This window comes from Podarcis erhardii (genome assembly GCF_964252035.2).
Source record: "Podarcis erhardii genome assembly, chromosome: Z".
Lineage (NCBI taxonomy): Eukaryota > Metazoa > Chordata > Lepidosauria > Squamata > Lacertidae > Podarcis > Podarcis erhardii.
Window position 1 is genome coordinate 28,300,312 of NC_138504.1, and position 18,031 is coordinate 28,318,342.

The following is an 18,031-nucleotide window of genomic DNA, read 5'->3' on the forward strand; positions in this document are numbered from 1 at the left end:
TCTTTTTCTCCATATCCATACATTTTACAGTCTTTTTTAAACATTTCACAGACCTGATAGTAATGCAACCAATCATAGACAAATTCTTTTACTTCTTCATAGGGTTTCATTTTCCATTTCCCCTCTTCTTTAACTGTCAATTCTCCATATGTTATCCACCACCCCCTCATACTGATCTTTTTTACGCTCATCACTTCTAAGGATGAAATCCAGTGTGGGAGTTTAAATTCCAACAAATTTTTATACCTGTCCCATACATTTATTAACGACCTTCGGAAGATGTGGTTTTCAAACCCTTTATGAATTTTCTTCTTTTCATAACATATATAGGCGTGCCAACCAAATCTATTATCAAACCCTTCCAGATCCAACAATTCTCCATTTTCTAATGTAATCCACTCCTTTAACCAGCATAAGCAAGATGCTTCATAATATAGTTTCAAATCTGGCAGGGTGAAGCCACCTCTTTCCTTCGCATCTGTTAGTAACTTAAACTGAATCCTTGGCTTCTTACCCTGCCAGATATACCTTGATATTATCTTTTGCCATTCTTTAAATATTGATGTCCCCTTAATTATCGGGAGTGATTGAAATAAAAATAACATCTTTGGTAGCACGCTCATCTTTATCGTTGATATTCTCCCTCAAAAGGATAACTTCAACCTTCCCCACACCTCCAAATCCCTTTTTATACCATTCCACACAGGTATATAATTATTTTGAAACAAATCTATATTTCTGGGGGCTAACCAAATTCCTAAATATCTCACTTTGTTCACCACCTCTACTCCAGTTTGTTGTTGCATTACCTCTATTGATTCTTGTTTCATATTTTTCGCAATAATTTTTGTCTTTTTGTTTAAATAAAACCCTGCAACTTGACCAAATTGATCTATTTCTTCTAGTACTCTTTTAACACTTCCCAGTGGTTCCTCCACTGTTATTACCAGATCATCTGCGAACGCTTTAACTTTATATTCATTTTTACCCACAGTCACCCCTTTTATTTCTTCATTTTTCCTTATTGACTTTAACAAAACTTCCAGAACCAAGATGAATAATAGTGGCGATAACGGGCATCCCTGTCTTGTACCTTTGTTTATTTTTATATCTTCTGTTGTAATATTGTTTACTATCAACTTTGCTTTCTGCTCTGTATATATTGCTTTTATTCCGTTAAAAAATTCCTTACCCACTTCCATATGTTCTAAATTCTTTAACATAAAATCCCATGATATATTATCAAAGGCCTTTTCAGCATCCACAAAAATCATCATAGCTTGTTTCTCATTCTTGGCATTCAGATATTCTAAAATATTAATTATATTTCTTATATTATCTTTCATCTGTCTGCCAGGAAGGAAACCTGTCTGATCCTTGTGTATAATTTCTCGTAGAACCTTTTTCATTCTATTTGCTAAAATATTTGCGAAAATTTTGTAGTCAGTGTTTAATAATGAAAAAGGTGTGTAATTTTTAACTTGCATTAAATCTGAGTCTTGTTTTGGAATGAATGTAATATACGCCCCTTTCCATGTTTCTGGGATTTCTCTATTTCTCATAATGTTATTCATGACTTCTTTCATAGGTACGATTAGGATGTCTTTCATTTCTTTATAGTAGCTGGCTGTAAATCCATCTGGACCTGGAGCTTTACCTTTTTTCATCTCTTTTATTGCCTCTTTTATTTCTTCCATTTCGATCGGGGCATTCAAATTATCTTTTTTTTCCATCGGGATCTTCTGCACCTCTTTATACTTTAAAAATCTTTCTATTTTTCTCATGTTGTTCTTGCCTTTACTTCTATATAGGTGTCTGTAAAAGTCCAGGAATCCTTTTCTAATCTCTTTCGGATTATCTATCTCAGTACCTTCAATGATGATCTTATTCACTGTGTTTTGTTCCTTTCTTTTCTTTAACTGCCATGCCAGCCATTTTCCTGATTTATTCGCGAACTCAAAATTTCTCTGTCTCAACCTTTTTATATTTCCTTCTACTTCTTTGTTTATTATCATTGCAAATTGTGTTTGTAGAGTCTTTATGTTCTGTTTTATCTTCTCATTATTAGGTTTCTTTATCAATTTTTGTTCATTCTCTGTTATTTGTCTCAAAATTTCCTTCTTTACTTTCTCTCTATTTTTGTTTTTCAAGGCATTTTGCTGGATAAAGAAACCTCTCATCACGGCCTTGCTGGCATCCCATACCGTGTTCATTTTTGTCTCCTTATTGCAGTTATTTACAAAATAGTCCATCAAACACCTTCGTGCACTATCCAAAACTTTTTGATCATCTAAAAGGTAGTCATTAATTCTCCATCTAAAGGTTTTTTCTTCATAACCTTTTAATTCAAATTTTATTGCACTATGATCCGAAATCACTCTTGGTTGAATTTCAATGTCTGTGATTCTTGGAGTTAATTCGTTCAAGACCCATACTTGATCTATTCTCGACATGGATTGATTTGACTCAGAGTAAAATGTAAATTGTTTCTCCAGGGGATGTCTAAGTCTCCAGATGTCAATCAAGTTACAGTTCTTTATCATTAAAAAAAGGTCTTGGGTAGTTTTCCATCTTTGCTCATCCCTGTTGTTCTTAATCTGTCCATTTCCGTTGACACCACTCCATTTAGGTCTCCCATTATTATGATCTTCTGGTCCATGTATTCAAATAATTTTTCTTCTAGACTTTTATAGAAGTCTGTTTTGTTACCATTAGGTGCGTAGATTACTATTTTTTCTCCTTGCCACTTGATCTGGACTGCAATAATTCTGCCTTCTTCATCCTTAAAAATTTGCTGAGTTTCAATTTTTTTACTGATCTACAATACTACCCCTCTCTTTTTAGTCCTATCCGATGATATAAATTCATTTCCTAGTCTTTTGTTAATAAAAACTTTTTTATGTCTTCTTGCCACATGAGTTTCTTGCAAACAAATAATGTCCAAATTCTTCTTTTTTAAATGTTGTTCAGTCTTATTCCGGTTTTTTTTATCATTAATCCCATTAATATTCCATGTCCATAATTTCAACGCCATCTTTGCCAAATTGGAAATTTTATTACAAATTTTATAATCTGTCTACTTCTTCTTCTTCTTCTTCTTCTTCTTCTTCTTCTTCTTCTTCTTCTTCTTCTTCCTCCTCCTCCTCCTCCTCCTCTTCTTCTTCCTCTTCTTCTTCTTCTAACTTTTTCCTTTCTTCTTCTTCTATCTGTTTCAAGTCTACTCCTCCTGCAGCCTCCATCCCTGGTTCTGTACCTCTTGTCTCGTCATCTTCACTTCGTAGCTCTTTATATTTTCTCAAAAATTTGCTTATTTCCTCCGGACTTGTAAGTCTGTGTCTTTCGCTTTTGTAGAAGAAATTCCTTCCGGAAATTCCCATCTGAATTCTATGTTGTTTTTCTTGAGGATTTGCACCATTGCTTTGTATGGGTCTCTTCGTTTTAACAGCCTAATTGGGATATCTTTTAAAATAACTATGTAATTTCCATCCATGTTCAATCTCTTGTCTCTATTTTTTTGAAGTATCAAGTTTCTCATCTCTTTGTCTTTAAATGTAATCAGACAATCTCCTGGGAACTTCTTTGCCTTCACTGATTTTGTCTTGATTCGAAATGCATTTTGTATTGTCTTTGCAACCTCCTCTGTCTGCAGCTCCATCCATTGTGCAATCTCCTTTATTAATTTCTCTTTAATATTCTCTCCTTGCACCTCTGGGACAAGCCTAAATCTCAGATTCACTTCCTGCTGTCTCAGTTCATTCATGGCAATCACGTCCCAGACCTCCTCCTGTGCCTTATTAATTTCCGACATTCCTGTTCTAATTTTCTCCTCTTCTTTTTTCACCTCCCTCATCTCCAATTTATTCCTTTTCATTCCCTCCTCCAAAGTTTGAGTCCTCCTACTCACGTCCTTTAATTGTCCTTTCAGTTCACTAACTGTTTCATCAATTTTTTTGTCCATCTGGCCCATTCTTTTGTCCATTTGTTCTAATTTGGATTTTAAATTCTTCTCACTCTGCTTAATATCATTTTTAATTTCTGCAAACATTTTCAAAATTTCTCCTCTGAAGTCTGTTTCCTGTTTAGAACCTCTCCTGTCCACCGGAGTTCCACTTTCGCTCACTTTCTTCTGTGTGTGAGACATAGTTTTACCAAATCTCAACTCTTTCCCACTCAATATATAGTCGTTAACAAATTAATGTAAACACAACCCTTTTCCTAGAGAAACAAAATTAATATATTCCCACACTTCTCAAAATATTCTTAGGCCCAATAACAAAATATTTAAAAATTATTTTTATATCTCAATTAAATTATCTATTCCAATTATAGTTCAAAAAGTTTCCAGAATAACCCTCCTATTGAATGTTTAAATGTCAAACTTCAATTTCCTTTAATTTTTCCCAAAATTGTTATAGGACCCAAAACCCGATGGGCAGGATGGCCAATAAATTTTCTTCCTTCTTCTTGCCACCACTTAGGCTAAATCCACTCCAAACCACGATTAAAGCTCCACAGACTCCAGGATTAAATAATGATCATATCCAAATCAATACATTTCCCTAGCCAATAGTATTATCTCAGAAGAGGGAAAAACAAAGAAGAAACCAAAAAACAAAATGGCCAGACGTGTCTTGAAAAGGCAAAAGGGAATGAAAAAATAATACCGAGCTCAATTATATTAAGTTGATGAAATTAAGTCCAAATGTTGAATATTTTCCAATTGCCTAAATGTCCTAATATACTTGTAAAAATCCTCTTAGCAAATCATGCATTTAATTTGTAGAAAAAGAATAATAATAACAACAAAAAATAAAATAAAAAATAAAATAAAAACAGAAATAAGGGGGGGGGAATAAAGTAAAAAATAAAAAATAAAAATGAGAACAGGATCCCCCTAAAAACACAAAGAGGGAGCTAAAAATAATCCAAAATTATAGAAGTTTAAATCTCAGTTTAATTCAAATCCGAATAGGCATCTAGTCCCTATATATTTCAAGTGACTCTGTCAAAACATAACCAGATAGACCATTCAGAGGAGGGGATTAGCAAAAAACCTTCATGCAGACTCAGCAATCCTTAGAAAGTTGGAAATTAAAGTTAGAAGGACTTAAACAAAAGAAAAATAAGAAGGTGCTGAAAGGGAAGTGCTTTGCTCAATGTAATCCGGTCAATCCATCAATCTGTCTTTTTATCTCTTTTCTACTTTCTTCCTTCTGTTGCTAGATCGCGCTAAACTTCAGCAAAATGGAGATACAAAAGCACTATTTTGTTGCGCAGTTCTTTTTAAACCGAAAGTATCGGGAAGCCTCTATAAATTTTCCTTCTGTCAAACCAATCGTTACACGAAGACCCCTCCACAGTCGTACATAAACAAGTTTCTGCTTCCTCTACCCGCTTTTGCAACTATTTGCAACTATTTGCAACACTGTATATAACTTTTTTACAAACTTTCTCAGAGGAAGAAGTTCAAACTGCTTGCTATTTCACCAACCTCTCGTTTCCGACTCTGCTCTCAGTTGTGCGTTGCTGTTCGATCTCAGATGAAGCTGACCTCCGTTTTTTCAGTCTTTCTTTTTACTCCGAAACCTTCCTTTTTGTAAAAATCCAATTATAAATCCAAATTGGTTCGAATTTCTTGTTAATTGAGAACCGCCCACTCGCCTTGCAAGCCTGGGGCTGCGCTTTCGGGGGGAAGACAATGGATTCCCGGTGCCTGCTTCTCCGCCCGCCGTTCTCTTCGCTCCTTTTTACAGAGTTACTTGATGGCCAGGCGATCCGCTGTTGGCTCCACTGGGATCTTGACCCTCTGGTCTCCCTCCAGAGGGGTTTGGGGGGGGCTACCGTGCCCTGTAGCACCCCCGATTTTCCCCAAAAGCCCGGATTTTCCCTCTCCGAGAAAATCCCGCTTGCGTCGGGTCCGTGGCTGCGACCGGAAGTCCACACATACATATTTAAATGAAATGTATTAATTTTATTAATCTTAAATAAAAAAAATCATTGTGCCACAATTCTGTAAATAAATATAATATGTATATATACAAATGATGGTAACATCAAGCAACAAAAAACTATTGCAGAGTTTGCTTCCAGCCACTTCCTCAGTCAGTCAACTAATATATGTAGAAATTCATTTCCACTGCCAGGACGAGTTTCCGTACATGGTGTAGTAGCCACTTGGTAAAAGCAGCTTGGAGAGAATTTCATGCTAAAAAAAATAATTGGGAGGAGAATGGTTAAGTGCTCTTTATATTCCTATCTCTTTCCCAGTGCAGATTCTCTCCCCACACCACACCCTGAGAAGGCTTTGCAATTGTGAAGGGGTCATTGCAGGGAGGGGAGTTCAGTTACAGGCATGCTCAGATCAGTGACTCATGCAGCAACACTCGGAATGTTGAGTTTCTGCACTGTGTGTGTATGGTTACTTTTGACTCTTAAACACACTCTGAAATAGCCTCCCCCAACCTGAGGCCCTCCAGATGTTGCTGGACAGCAACAGAGGCTGATGGGAGCTGTGCTTCAAACCATTTGGAGAGTCTCCAGATTGGTGAAAGTTTCCCTGCAGGTAACCGCCATCTTGAGACGTGGGTGGCGCTGTGGGTTAAACCACAGAGCCTAGGACTTGCCGATCAGAAGGTCAGTGGTTCCAACCCCCACAATGGGGTGAGCTCCCGTTGCTCGGTCCCTGCTCCTGCCAACTTAGCAGTTCAAAAGCACGTCAAAGTGCAAGTAGATAAATAGGTACCGCTCCGGCGGGAAGGTAAACAGCATTTCTGTGCGCTGCTCTGGTTCGCCAGAAGCGGCTTAGTCATGCTGGCCACATGACCCGGAAGCTGTATGCCGGCTCCCTCGGCCAGTATAGCGAGATGAGCGCAGCAACCTCAGAGTCGATCACGACTGGACCTAATGGTCAGGGGTCCCTTTACCTTTACCTTTACCTTTACCTTAACCGCCATCTTTGGTTATATAAACAAAACAAACTTCCAACCTCAATTTTTTGTGCCTTGGCTAACAAAGGCTGTATTATGCTATTGGTTTTAAATTTTTTAAAATTTTTTTGCTTAGGTTCAACAAGGAAGAATTAGAAATTCAGAAAAAGAACTAGATTTTAAAGCAGATCTTATGGCCCGAGTAGATGGGCAGGTGAAAGTCGGGTCTCCCCCAAACAGGTACACCAACCACTTTTTTTTTGTTTTTAAGCTTCTTGTATTAATTAAATGCTATGTTACGCCAGGTCGGCTCCAAGCTGTTCTTGTGTAGGCTTGATCCTGTTGCAGGGGCAGGGAACCTTTTTAGGCTCCATGGGCCAGATCCATTTTGGGATCCGCCTCACATGTCAAATTTGGCAGGTGGGTGGCCAGGATGTTGGTATCCAAAATGCATATAGTAAAGGGATCGTTGCAAGAGCTGTAGAACTCTGTGATGTCATACGTCTGAGGCAGTTATGGCAGTTGGTACAGTTGGTTCAGTCAGTTGAACAGTCTTCACAGAGCAGCAGGTTATGTTTTGATGTGTTGCTGTCTGCCTCAGAGTCAGAGTTAGTTAGTCTGCAATAGTTTAATCTGTGTAAAATGTTTTAGCAGCTTAAGTATCATTGTATATTTTAATCTGCAAGTGCAAGTACACTAAGTAGGTTATGTTATTTTTAACTTTAACTGTGGTTACTTTCTTTGAAGTTATGGTCCATCATCTTCTGATTCCCTGCAAACGTATCTTTTTTCAGGGGCCTGCCAACTGCCCCACCAGGCTGAACGTGCAGCAGGATGTATAAGACTCTACATAATCTGTCCTTCCTTAGAAGGAGCAGAGGCCAGGCATCACTGTGAGCTCTTCATGTTTGGGGCAGGGCAGGGCATGAAGAGAAGAGTGATATTCAGATGAGGGGGAGGAAAAGAAAGCGCCCAGAGGAGGATTTAGAAAACCCCAACCCCTCAGGTCACCAGGGTTCCTGAGGGTTGACCTGAGTTGCACAATGTCCAGCCTGGAAATGAAGGGGTGGAGCTCCTGAGTTAAGGATGGGGGAGGATAAGAACATAGCCATCATGGCAAGTAGCTATTGATAGCCTTATCCTCCATGAATTTACCCATTCCTGGGAAAGGAATGTAGCCTAATGCCGCACATACTGTGCCAAGACACAGCATGCCTTTTGCCTCTGGGTGGAGCCAAGTGGATGTAGTTGTGGGGGACATAGTAAAATAACAAAAGTTCCCAAGCCAAGCAGGAAATGCCTGTCTACTTGTTCCTGACCCTGTGCCTTAAAGTGTTATTCTGTCCCCTGGAGACCCCAAGAGAAGGCAGTGAAAACCCTACAACATTCAGCAAAAGCTTTAGGTGTGGGAAAACCTTAACCCTTGTTATTAGATGAGGTGCTCGTGTGTCTGGGCCAGTGAATGCTTTGCAGTTAAGTCTTTGGGCCTCCCTAATTGGCTGCTAGGGATGCCATGCTCCCTCCATGAATCTTACTGTGCACTTGAATTCATTCATTCATTCATTCATTCATTCGTTTGTTTGTTTATTCATTCAGACTGGGTAAGAATGCCCAAGTCCTTCCTGTGGAAGATCTAAGGGCCAAGGGTCTATACAGTGGAGCTTGGTGCAGTATATGACCTACGTGTTGGTAAATCTCAAAGCTTTCCATCTCTTCCCTGTTTGCATAGCTGAATGAGGGGGAGCATTCAGCGTATACCTGGACCATCTGTCTGTCACCTGCTTATGCTGAATCTGAGATGTTGCTTCTCTCCCTTTTCTAACCAGGAAGCTAAGTGTGACCATTGATGTGATAGGTGGAGTGCCAGGCATTCTTAGAAGAGTGGAAGGAAGGCGTCGTGATAAGCATGGCTCAGAGGAAAACTCAATTCAGGTAAGAAATCTGTCCAGACTGCATGAACTTTGCTTTCTTATCTAACTCACTTTTGAGTACAAGTGGATTAGTTTGTTTATATATTTATTGTATTTATATCCCACCTTTTTCTCCAAGGAACTCAAGGTGGTGCATTCTTTCTCATTTAATCCCCATAACAGCTCTGTGAGGTGGGGGGGGGGGGCCTGAGAGGCAGTGACTGGCCCCCACAGTCACCTAGTGAGAGCTTCATGGCCAAGTGGGAGGATTTGAACCCTGGTCTCTCCCAGATCCTAGTCCAACCATTCCACCACACTGGTTCTCAAATTTATATCACACCCTTCGTCTAAAGGAGCCTCCTTTAGGGCTGATTGCATACCCTTTTTATTACCGTATTTTTCCGTGTACAAGACTAGGTTTTTCCCCTTTTGAAAAATGTCAAAAATTAGGGGGCGTCTTATACACGGGGCCATCTCCCCCCATTTTCTTAAATCCGAGTCCCCAAAACTAGGGGGCGTCTTATAGATGGAAAGATACGGTAAATTCAGTCCGCATACTCAAAAGCAAAGTAAGGAGAAGTTCAGAATTCCATTTAAGCTCAACTCCACATCCAGGACCACATTCTGCCATATTTCTGTGCTCCAATGGCACAGTGCAGTCCTCCCATGTGGGATATGTGCTTTGTGTAAGGCCTGGTACAGGAATCAGTTTGGCTGCAATTAACGGGGAGGTTAGGTGTTTTCTTTTTTCTTTTTAACCAATCCCTTTTCTGTTTTATGTTCCTTTTAAAGTTACTTGGTGACAGTGGGAGCAAGGCACATCCCACAAGGTCACTGCAGCAACCAGGGCCACAACAGCTATTGGTGCCACCCACGAGTCCTCCACCATCAGTAGGTGGTTCACCTCCATCTTGTTTTTTTCCTTCCTTGGATGCCAGTTACTTCTTCCCCACCACCTCGTCATCATCCAGGTAGGTGCCTGCTAGTATAGAAGACTGTTCCAGAAAGCTAGATAGACCCTACCATCACAGTCTGAAACCCACTTTGCCATAGGCAGTTGATTATAGGAAATGCCTGAAAGAGCACTCACTGGTTGTCCTGTGTCCACAGTAGCAAAGTGAAAGGACTGGGCCACAGACGGAAGGTCAGGATCCTTTCTTTAAAGATTATAAAGCTTCTAATAATCTCAGGATTATACCACTTCGATCTCACCTTGTTCTGCAGCATGTGCAGAGCTATGCCCAATGGTTCTTTGGTGGTGTAGATACTTACAGTGCTTTCTGTTCTATTCTTCACATTAGCTACAGTGGGGCTGAGGAATACGTGGCCCTCAATAGGTTACTGGACTACAATTCCCATCACTCCTGACTGCTGGTGGCATTTGCTGGGGTTGATGGGAGTTGATGGGTCCAGCAATAGGGCCACATATTCTCCACCCCTGCTCTAAACAATATTTGTAAACCTGCTTAACAAGTATTCTGTTATTGCCTAGGTATGCCACCCCCAGCTCCCGTTCCAGGTAAGTACTTCTGTTTAAGCATAAGAGTAGCAAATTCAATCTGGCCTACTGGAGAATAGAGCACTTCAAATTAAAGCCTTTGAAGAGAAATCTGGGTAGCATTTAATTGGATGAACACATGTAGCTAATCAAACATGGTCTTGTCAACATGTTTCTTGACTAAGTCTTCTGTCATCTCTGACCATTAGCCATTCTAGATCGGGCTGATAGGAGCTGGAATCAAGAACCATCTAGAGGGGACTGTCCTGTGACCATTATACATCAGAGAAGTTACAGATTTCATTGGGCACCAACCTATGAAATCTTTAACTTCTGTGGTGTGTAATGGTTATGGGGTGGGGAAACACCTTAAAGAGTAATGGAATAGGCAAGTGAGGTCTGAAAGTGTCTAAGTTCCTGAGACAGAAGTAGATGTGGTAGACACCTGGAAGGAAAGCTACCTGGGAACTGCAGGTGGGATAGCAGAATTGCACAGTATGGGTAGGACATGAGTCCATTGTTGAGTCCCATCTCTCTTCCTTCACTAATATGTAGTGAATATATGCTGATATTATCACATTGTGTGTTTCCTGCCTTGCATTATTGACAGCAGCTGGTTGGGGTGCAGGGAGATGAAACATGAAGTTCAGAGACAGGTGTATGCTTTATGGCACATTACCAAACAGGATGGAGATGGTACCAGGGTTTTAATTGTCATAGTGAAGTTCTAGGAAGAGCCTGCTGGATCAGGCCAGTGGCCCATCTTGTCTGGCATCCTGTCCTCACAGTGGCCAACCAGGTGCCTGTAAGAAAACCACAAGAAGGATCTGAGCACAAGAACATGCTCAAGGGACCTGCTCTGTCCCCATTCTGTGGCCAAAGAAACAACATTATATGCTTCTGAAGAAAAAACACCAGTGAGGAAAGAGAAGGCTTCAGTGGCAGTTGAAGGGTCTTCCTTTAGAGGCAGCAAGTGAGCTCACTAAAAGTGCTGCTCCTTCTTCATCATCTGAGAAATGAGGCCAGGGTGGCCTCCATTTTGGTGTTATGTTCTTTCGGGGAGCAGGAGGAACAGCTTTCCCACAGCTCTTGACTGATGGGAGAGGCTGAAGCATACCGCCCTTCAGCTCTGCCAGGCTTTGTAGCAGCATTTGCAAGGGGTCTGAAAGCTTCCCTTCCCCTTCTCCACACATTTAAACTAGTATGACTGTGTCTACAGGTCTGTTTCCTCCACCTCATGCTTCACCGCCACTCCTTTTGATTCCAACACATGGTGGGTAAGTGACTCTATTTGTTGCATTTATATCCTAACTTTTTTGAGCTCAAGGTGGCACATGTGGATCTTCCCTTCCTCAGTTAATCCCCGCAACAACCCTGTGAGGTAGGTTAGGCTGAGAGACCAGTGACTGGCTGAGGGTCACCAACTGAGCTTCACAGCTGAGTGGAGAGTTGAACCCTGGTCTCCCAGGTCCTAGTCTGACACTCTAACCACTATGCCACACTGACATCTCTCTTAATATTGTCTCATCTGTAGGCTGCAAAAGGCTAGCAGAATTGTGGTTGTGGTTTTGCATTACTTTGTGGTTGAGAAAGAGCTCTTTGAATATGATTGTGGACATTAGCAGAATCACCATTCAAATGCACATCAACCCGTTTTTTTAACCTTAGGCTGAGATTGGTCACCATTGTCTTTTGTCAGTTTATTGATCCACTGTGATTGCACTACTTGTAAATTATAATATTAGTGAGGGTTCTTGGAGATAGGGCTAGGGCTGTTTGGTGTCCCCCCTTTTTTATTTGCCATCTCCATTCTACCTGGAAGGTTGTAATCCCAATTTTGTAGATTACCAGATCAAGCCATAGCTGAGGGCAGTGGTGGGAGGCAAAAGCAGATGGAGAGAGCCAGCTGATCTGTAGCTTCTCTGGTGATAGATTCCAGATTGCTCAGACCATGTGAGTCAATCTGACCTGAAAGCTTTCATAGGGGCCAGCAACTATCAACTGAACTGCTCATGCCTATTCAGTGTGCCTTATCTCCCTGCAGTTTGTACCTCCAGCTACTGCTGAGCAGTGGCATTCAGACTGCCAGTTCATGAGTTGCTAAGAGCAGAACCCTTGGGATGATTTGTGGCTCTTTCCAGTGGTGTGCAGAGAATGTGGTGATGCTCTTGAAGAGGCATCTGAAACTGCAGAAAAATACAGCAGCCACAGTGTTTCATGGTGAGCACTTTTCCAGCCACATTACACTAGTCTTATATCAATTGCACTGGCTTCTGGTTCTCTCTTTCTCCCACTCCACTTTCCTGGTCCCAGTTCTAGATGCTGGTTGTTACCTGTCCAGGAATATCTGTAACGCAGCCTCAGCTCACCATAGGTTACTGTCATCTTGTGATGTCCTGATTTGTGTCCCATCAGCAGAAGAGGTTAGTTTAGTAGGAAGGCAGATTGGGCCTTTTCTGTGACAGCCCCCCTCCCCAAAGATATGGAATTCCCTTCCACGATAAGTTAGACTGGCCTGCCGCTAACAGCTTTTAGGCAGGCATTTTAATGGTGTTTAATTATGAGATTTAAGGATTTAGCTTTTCTCTGTTTTCCTGGGTCTTAGATATTTGGATTTTATTTTGTGTACACTGGTTTCATTGGTTTTAATGTACTGCAAATGGCCTTGGGGCGGGGAGGAGAAAGGTTTTTCATGAGCAAAATGTTTGTACAAAGAAAAGACAGGAGCTTAGATTAAGAACTCTTACACACTCATTCCCCACATTGTCAGTTTATGGAGTTCATTTGGCAAAATGTGGAGATGGCTTTACAATGGGACTATTATCTTCCCCAACCTGGTGCAACCTTCAGGTGTATTAGTCTACAATTCCCATCTTCCATCAGTCAGCATGGTAATTGCCACAGATGCTTAGAGTCCAAAACATTTGGAGGGGTGTCAGGTTGGGAAAGGCTAGATTAGACAAATTTACAGGGAACTTTATAGATTTCAGTGGACATCAGCCATGATAATCAAATGGACGTCCATATTTATGTCACTTGGGGAGGAGGGACCTGCAGGAGAGGGTGATAGCATGCCTGGCTTGTTCCCAGAGGCATCTTGGTGTTCAAAGTGGAAAGCCGGATGAGGGCTAGGTGGTCTCATCCAACAGGGCTCTTCAGTATTCTTGTGTCTAGCTCTCTGCATACTCAGCACTCCTAGGTTGTGCTCCTAGTGGATAGACAAGAAAGCGGTAGTAGCTAGGAGAGATGGCATGGTAGGACTAGGAAAGAATCAGCACCTTTGATGAAGAGGTGGCTTACAGAAGAAGAAGAAGAAGAAGAAGAAGAAGAAGAAGAAGAAGAAGAAGAGGAGGAGGAGTTTGGATTTGATATCCCGCCTTTCACTCCCCTTCAGGAGTCTCAAAGTGGCTAACATTCTCCTTTCCCTTCCTCCCCCACAACAAACACTCTGTGAGGTGAGTGGGGCTGAGATACTTCAAAGAAGTGTGACTGGCCCAAGGTCACCCAGCAGCTGCATGTGGAGGAGCGGAGACGCGAACCCGGTTCCCCAGATTACGAGACTACTGCTCTTAACCACTATACCACAGTCAATAAGAGAGAAGCTCTTTAAGGGAGTTGGGACAATGATGCTCTGTTTTAGAAGAGTTGATTTTAATTTTTCTCCTTCTGAATGGGTGACAGGGGGACTAGATAATACTAACCAGTTGTTGTTGTGCTCCCTCCCCCTCCCTCTCTCAAAGCCAGTCTGCCAGCTACAACAACAGCCAACCACTTCCATTTGGCTACAACTCCACAGGTGAGCCCCTTAGACATGCTGCCTGAAATCAGTTAGCGTCCTGTGCTACCCATTATGGGTTATGTGGATTTCCCCGCTCGCTTCTTGTTGGGCAGCCTTAGACCATTCTATTTAATTATTGTTATATTTACTGTATTGGCCTGAATATAAGCCTCACTTTCCCCCCCAATTCCGACATGAAAAGTTAAAGTGAGGCTTATATTCATGACTTTACAGTATGCAGCCAGGAGTGCATGGCAAACAGCCCTAGAAGTGCGGCAAAGCAGTGCCCACCTCACATGTAGTCCCCCGTCCTCTCCCCCAAGGCCAGAAAGGGAGAGAGCAACACAGCACGGCTCCGCCCCCCATATGCAGCCAGGAGCAGCGAGGAATGGAGTGGGTTTATTCGAATATTTTTTCCTTTTTTTTCTTTCCCCCCTCCAATTTTAAAGGTGCTGCTTATATTCAGGTGCGGCTTGTATTTGTGCCAATACAGTATTTATATCCCACATGTTTCCCTGGCAGGACTCAAGGCAGCTTACAACTAAAATAGAAGCAGCTAAAAACATATATAAAAAAGAAATCTGTTTTTTAAAAAAACAATTTTACATTAGTAGAATTAAAATATAAAATATAAAACATAAAACATAAAACAAGCATGCCTGTGAGGGTGGCAGGCCTGAGAATGGCCTCCCTTGAAGATCTCAGAGCCCAGGCAGGTCCATCTTCTATGACTGGCAACAGGTTGTCTACTCTTGGATATGAGCTGCCACTAAATGCTAACCTCTGCAAACTGGCAGGTGTAGAAGAGCTGGAGTGCCACTATGCCCCATGATGTGCCTTCTATGCTAGCCATGTCTGAGCTGCCCCTTCCTGTGTGACTCCCTGCATTGCAGCATTTGCCTTGTTCATTCTCCCACCAACTGCTAAAGCCTGGAGTGGGTGGGGTGGATGTCATGAATGTTACAATATTCCTGAGATTTCTCTCCTGCATATCCCTGCCTGATCTTCCTGGCCTTAACATGTTCCCAAATTCACTTGAAAAATACCAGCACCAGTCAGTGTAATCACCCTTTTAACATGTTGCCCATGCTTAATTTTATTAGTCAGTTACTGCTTCCAGGTATGTTTGCCAGGAACATGCCAAAGCACCTGCCATCGTCCATGAAGACATAATGCTTGCTTCTCTCCTTACTTTGTAGGAAGTGGATGGCTTAAGCCCAGTTCTGTATCTGCTGCTGAGGAACTCCATATTAATACTGCTCTATATCTACATGTGAATAATTTGCTGAGCTCTTCCACACCACACCACACCCCCATATATTTCTAGGCAGTGGCCTTATATGCAAAGCCTAACAGGGTTTCAAACACTTGGTTGCAGATTTCACTGTGGTTACTCTTCCCTCTGTACCCATAAGACAGTTTCATGTTAGCCACATTTTGATGCTACTTGAATCACTCACTTTATGTTTCAAATGCAAGCCTTGATTTTAACAAGTGGAAGATACTGATACTTGCTCTGAGCTAACATGGAGGTAAGAGTCGTGTAGGAAGCTGGTCAATGCTGATGAGAAAGGAGACTGTGTTCATTTCAGTCAAATAGGTGGGGTCCACCCAATCTTTTGGGCTACAATTCCCATCATTCCCAACCATTGGCCACACTGGTTCTAGATTTTAAAGTGCTTTGCGTTGTCAGTCCCCTATACCTTAGATATAGTCAGACAGTCAGTCAAGTTTATTGCTTATAGCCAAAGGCTGCTGCAGTACCTTAGATATAATCTATTAGCCCAGCCGTGCTTTTATTTTCTGCTCTGTGTGTCCACTTCATAAGGGGCAAAGACTTCTGGAACATGAAGCAGGCCTTTTACCACCATTGGGATACAAAACACAAAATCTACATCTTTTAAAACGGTTGTGTCAGATGAGTGCCTTTTTCTGGAACCACTTCTGTACAGTCCATTGCTTTTAGCACTTATTGAGTAAGCTTCAAGGGTGGATTCTTAGAATCTTCCAGTTTCCTTAGGGTTAGGGAAGCAGTTCCTGAGAGTTTCCAAATCAGCATTGTTCGTCAGCTACTCCACTGAAACACCAGTTAACTTCTGCAATAGATATGACTTGGACAGCTTACACAGTTGTGTCTAGTTCTCTTTCAAGAGATAGACAGAAAGCAAACAAGGAAGGAAGGACTTTCTCTTGGCTATATCTATGTGGAGAGTTTGTTGCAAGTTCCATTATGGATGTTGTGGAGGACCAAGGCACATGCCAGCTCCATCATACAGTTGTTTGAACTGGGTAGTGAAAGACTGTTTCCTTTTCCACAGCTTCGGGTTTTATAAGCTACCCTCCCATTTCTACATCTCACAAGCCATGGATGACTACAGCCTCCAATATTTCCAGTCACTGGGAACATTCTGGCTCAAGAGGGGAAAGAGATTGTGACTGGACATCTGCCACCAGTGAATACAAGTAAGTGCTGGTGTTTCTTATGTTGGAATGGAACTGGAGCTACAGGTACAGCAGACTTCTGAAGCATGAAACTGGGCACAAAACTCAACACCCAGAAGACTGTCTGACTCCGAAACACCCTCTCTGATTGCATGGAGCCCGGACAGCCCCGTGGTTTTCCCCAGAGCTGAGGGTGATGAAACAATCACTGAGACGGCTAAAGCACTGGTGGTGGAAAACTCATTCTGAATCTGACCAGACACGGGTAAGAGCTCAACGTCGACGCTACCAAGTGGCAATAGCGACCACGAAGAGGAACTTTTCACCGCCTCAGTGGCATCTGCAGAAAACAGCAGCAGGAGATTCTTTCAGGTGGTTCACAATCTAATGCCATCAGGGCCTGGTAAGGTCCTTAAAATCTCCTGCAATGATTTTGCAGTTTTTTGCAGATAAAGTCGCTCAGATTTGGAAAGAGGTGGACTCCACCGTGGGAGCAGGGCCGGAGCGGGTGAGTGCTAGAGTCCTGTCTAGTCAAGGTGCATAGGATCAGTTCCAATCTTTTACCTCCAAGGATGTGGACAGGCTGCTTGGATGAGTGAAACCGACCACCTGTCTCCTTGATCCCTGCCTATCCTAGCTCATAAAAGCTCTGTGGGATGGTGAATGCTTCCCTCTGTGAGGGAGTCTTCCCAGACTCGCTGAAAGAAGTGGTTATTAAACCACTTCTCAAAAAAGCATATGTATACCCAGTGACTATGGTCAAATATTGCCCAGTCTCAAATATTCCATTCTTGGGCAAGGTGATTGAGCGGGGAGTTAACGAAAAACTCCAGGCACGCCTGGAGGATGTGGACCATTTGGATCCCTTCCAGTTGGGATTCAGGCCTCATCATGGGACTGAAACTGCCTTGGTCGCACTGGTTGATGATCTCCAGTAGGGACAAAGGTAAAAGCTGTTTCCTAGTTCTGCTGGATCTCTCAGTGGCTTTCGGTACCATTGACCATGGTATCCTTCTGGATCAGCTAGAGGGGTTGCACTGGCCCCATGAGGCGAAACCACCTCAGGTCCCTCAGCGACAGTTTCACCCTAGGCAGGAACTACATTAGAACTACAACTACACTACTCAGGCAAGACTTATTGGCCATGCTCCTGTGAAGGACTGTGGGTTTTGCCTGCCAGGCTCATGTGAACATTTCTGGAAGAATTTATTGGCTTCACTTTTCTGACTTGGGTTTGTTTTGGTTTAGCCATTTTACCACATGGTTTTTTTCCTGTGTCATTGTCCATCCATTTTGGGGGAAGGTTGGGACAGGAGCTCTTTTTGTAAACCCTATCACTGGAATTGCCCATATCTGTTAAAACAGTAAAGCAGTTTTTAAAAAGGTGGGTTCTGGGGTTTCCACATGGTTTGTGATCAACTTTCCATGTGTTTTCATTTCTTGTTACATTTCTTGAAGCAAGTTTGTGTATGATGAG

General features: G+C 42.1%; 1 protein-coding gene across 1 annotated transcript in view; it reads left to right on the forward strand.

The window, feature by feature from the left end:
- Positions 1–18,031, forward strand: part of LOC309333502 (uncharacterized protein) — a 37,815-nt gene that overhangs the window by 17,536 nt on the left and 2,248 nt on the right. The window contains exons 8-14 of the mRNA XM_081847128.1: positions 7,063–7,166; positions 8,753–8,858; positions 9,629–9,807; positions 10,329–10,355; positions 11,554–11,607; positions 14,075–14,130; positions 16,431–16,575. Coding sequence (XP_081703254.1) covers positions 7,063–7,166; positions 8,753–8,858; positions 9,629–9,807; positions 10,329–10,355; positions 11,554–11,607; positions 14,075–14,130; positions 16,431–16,575 — 671 coding nt within the window. The remainder of the gene's footprint in view (positions 1–7,062; positions 7,167–8,752; positions 8,859–9,628; positions 9,808–10,328; positions 10,356–11,553; positions 11,608–14,074; positions 14,131–16,430; positions 16,576–18,031) is intronic.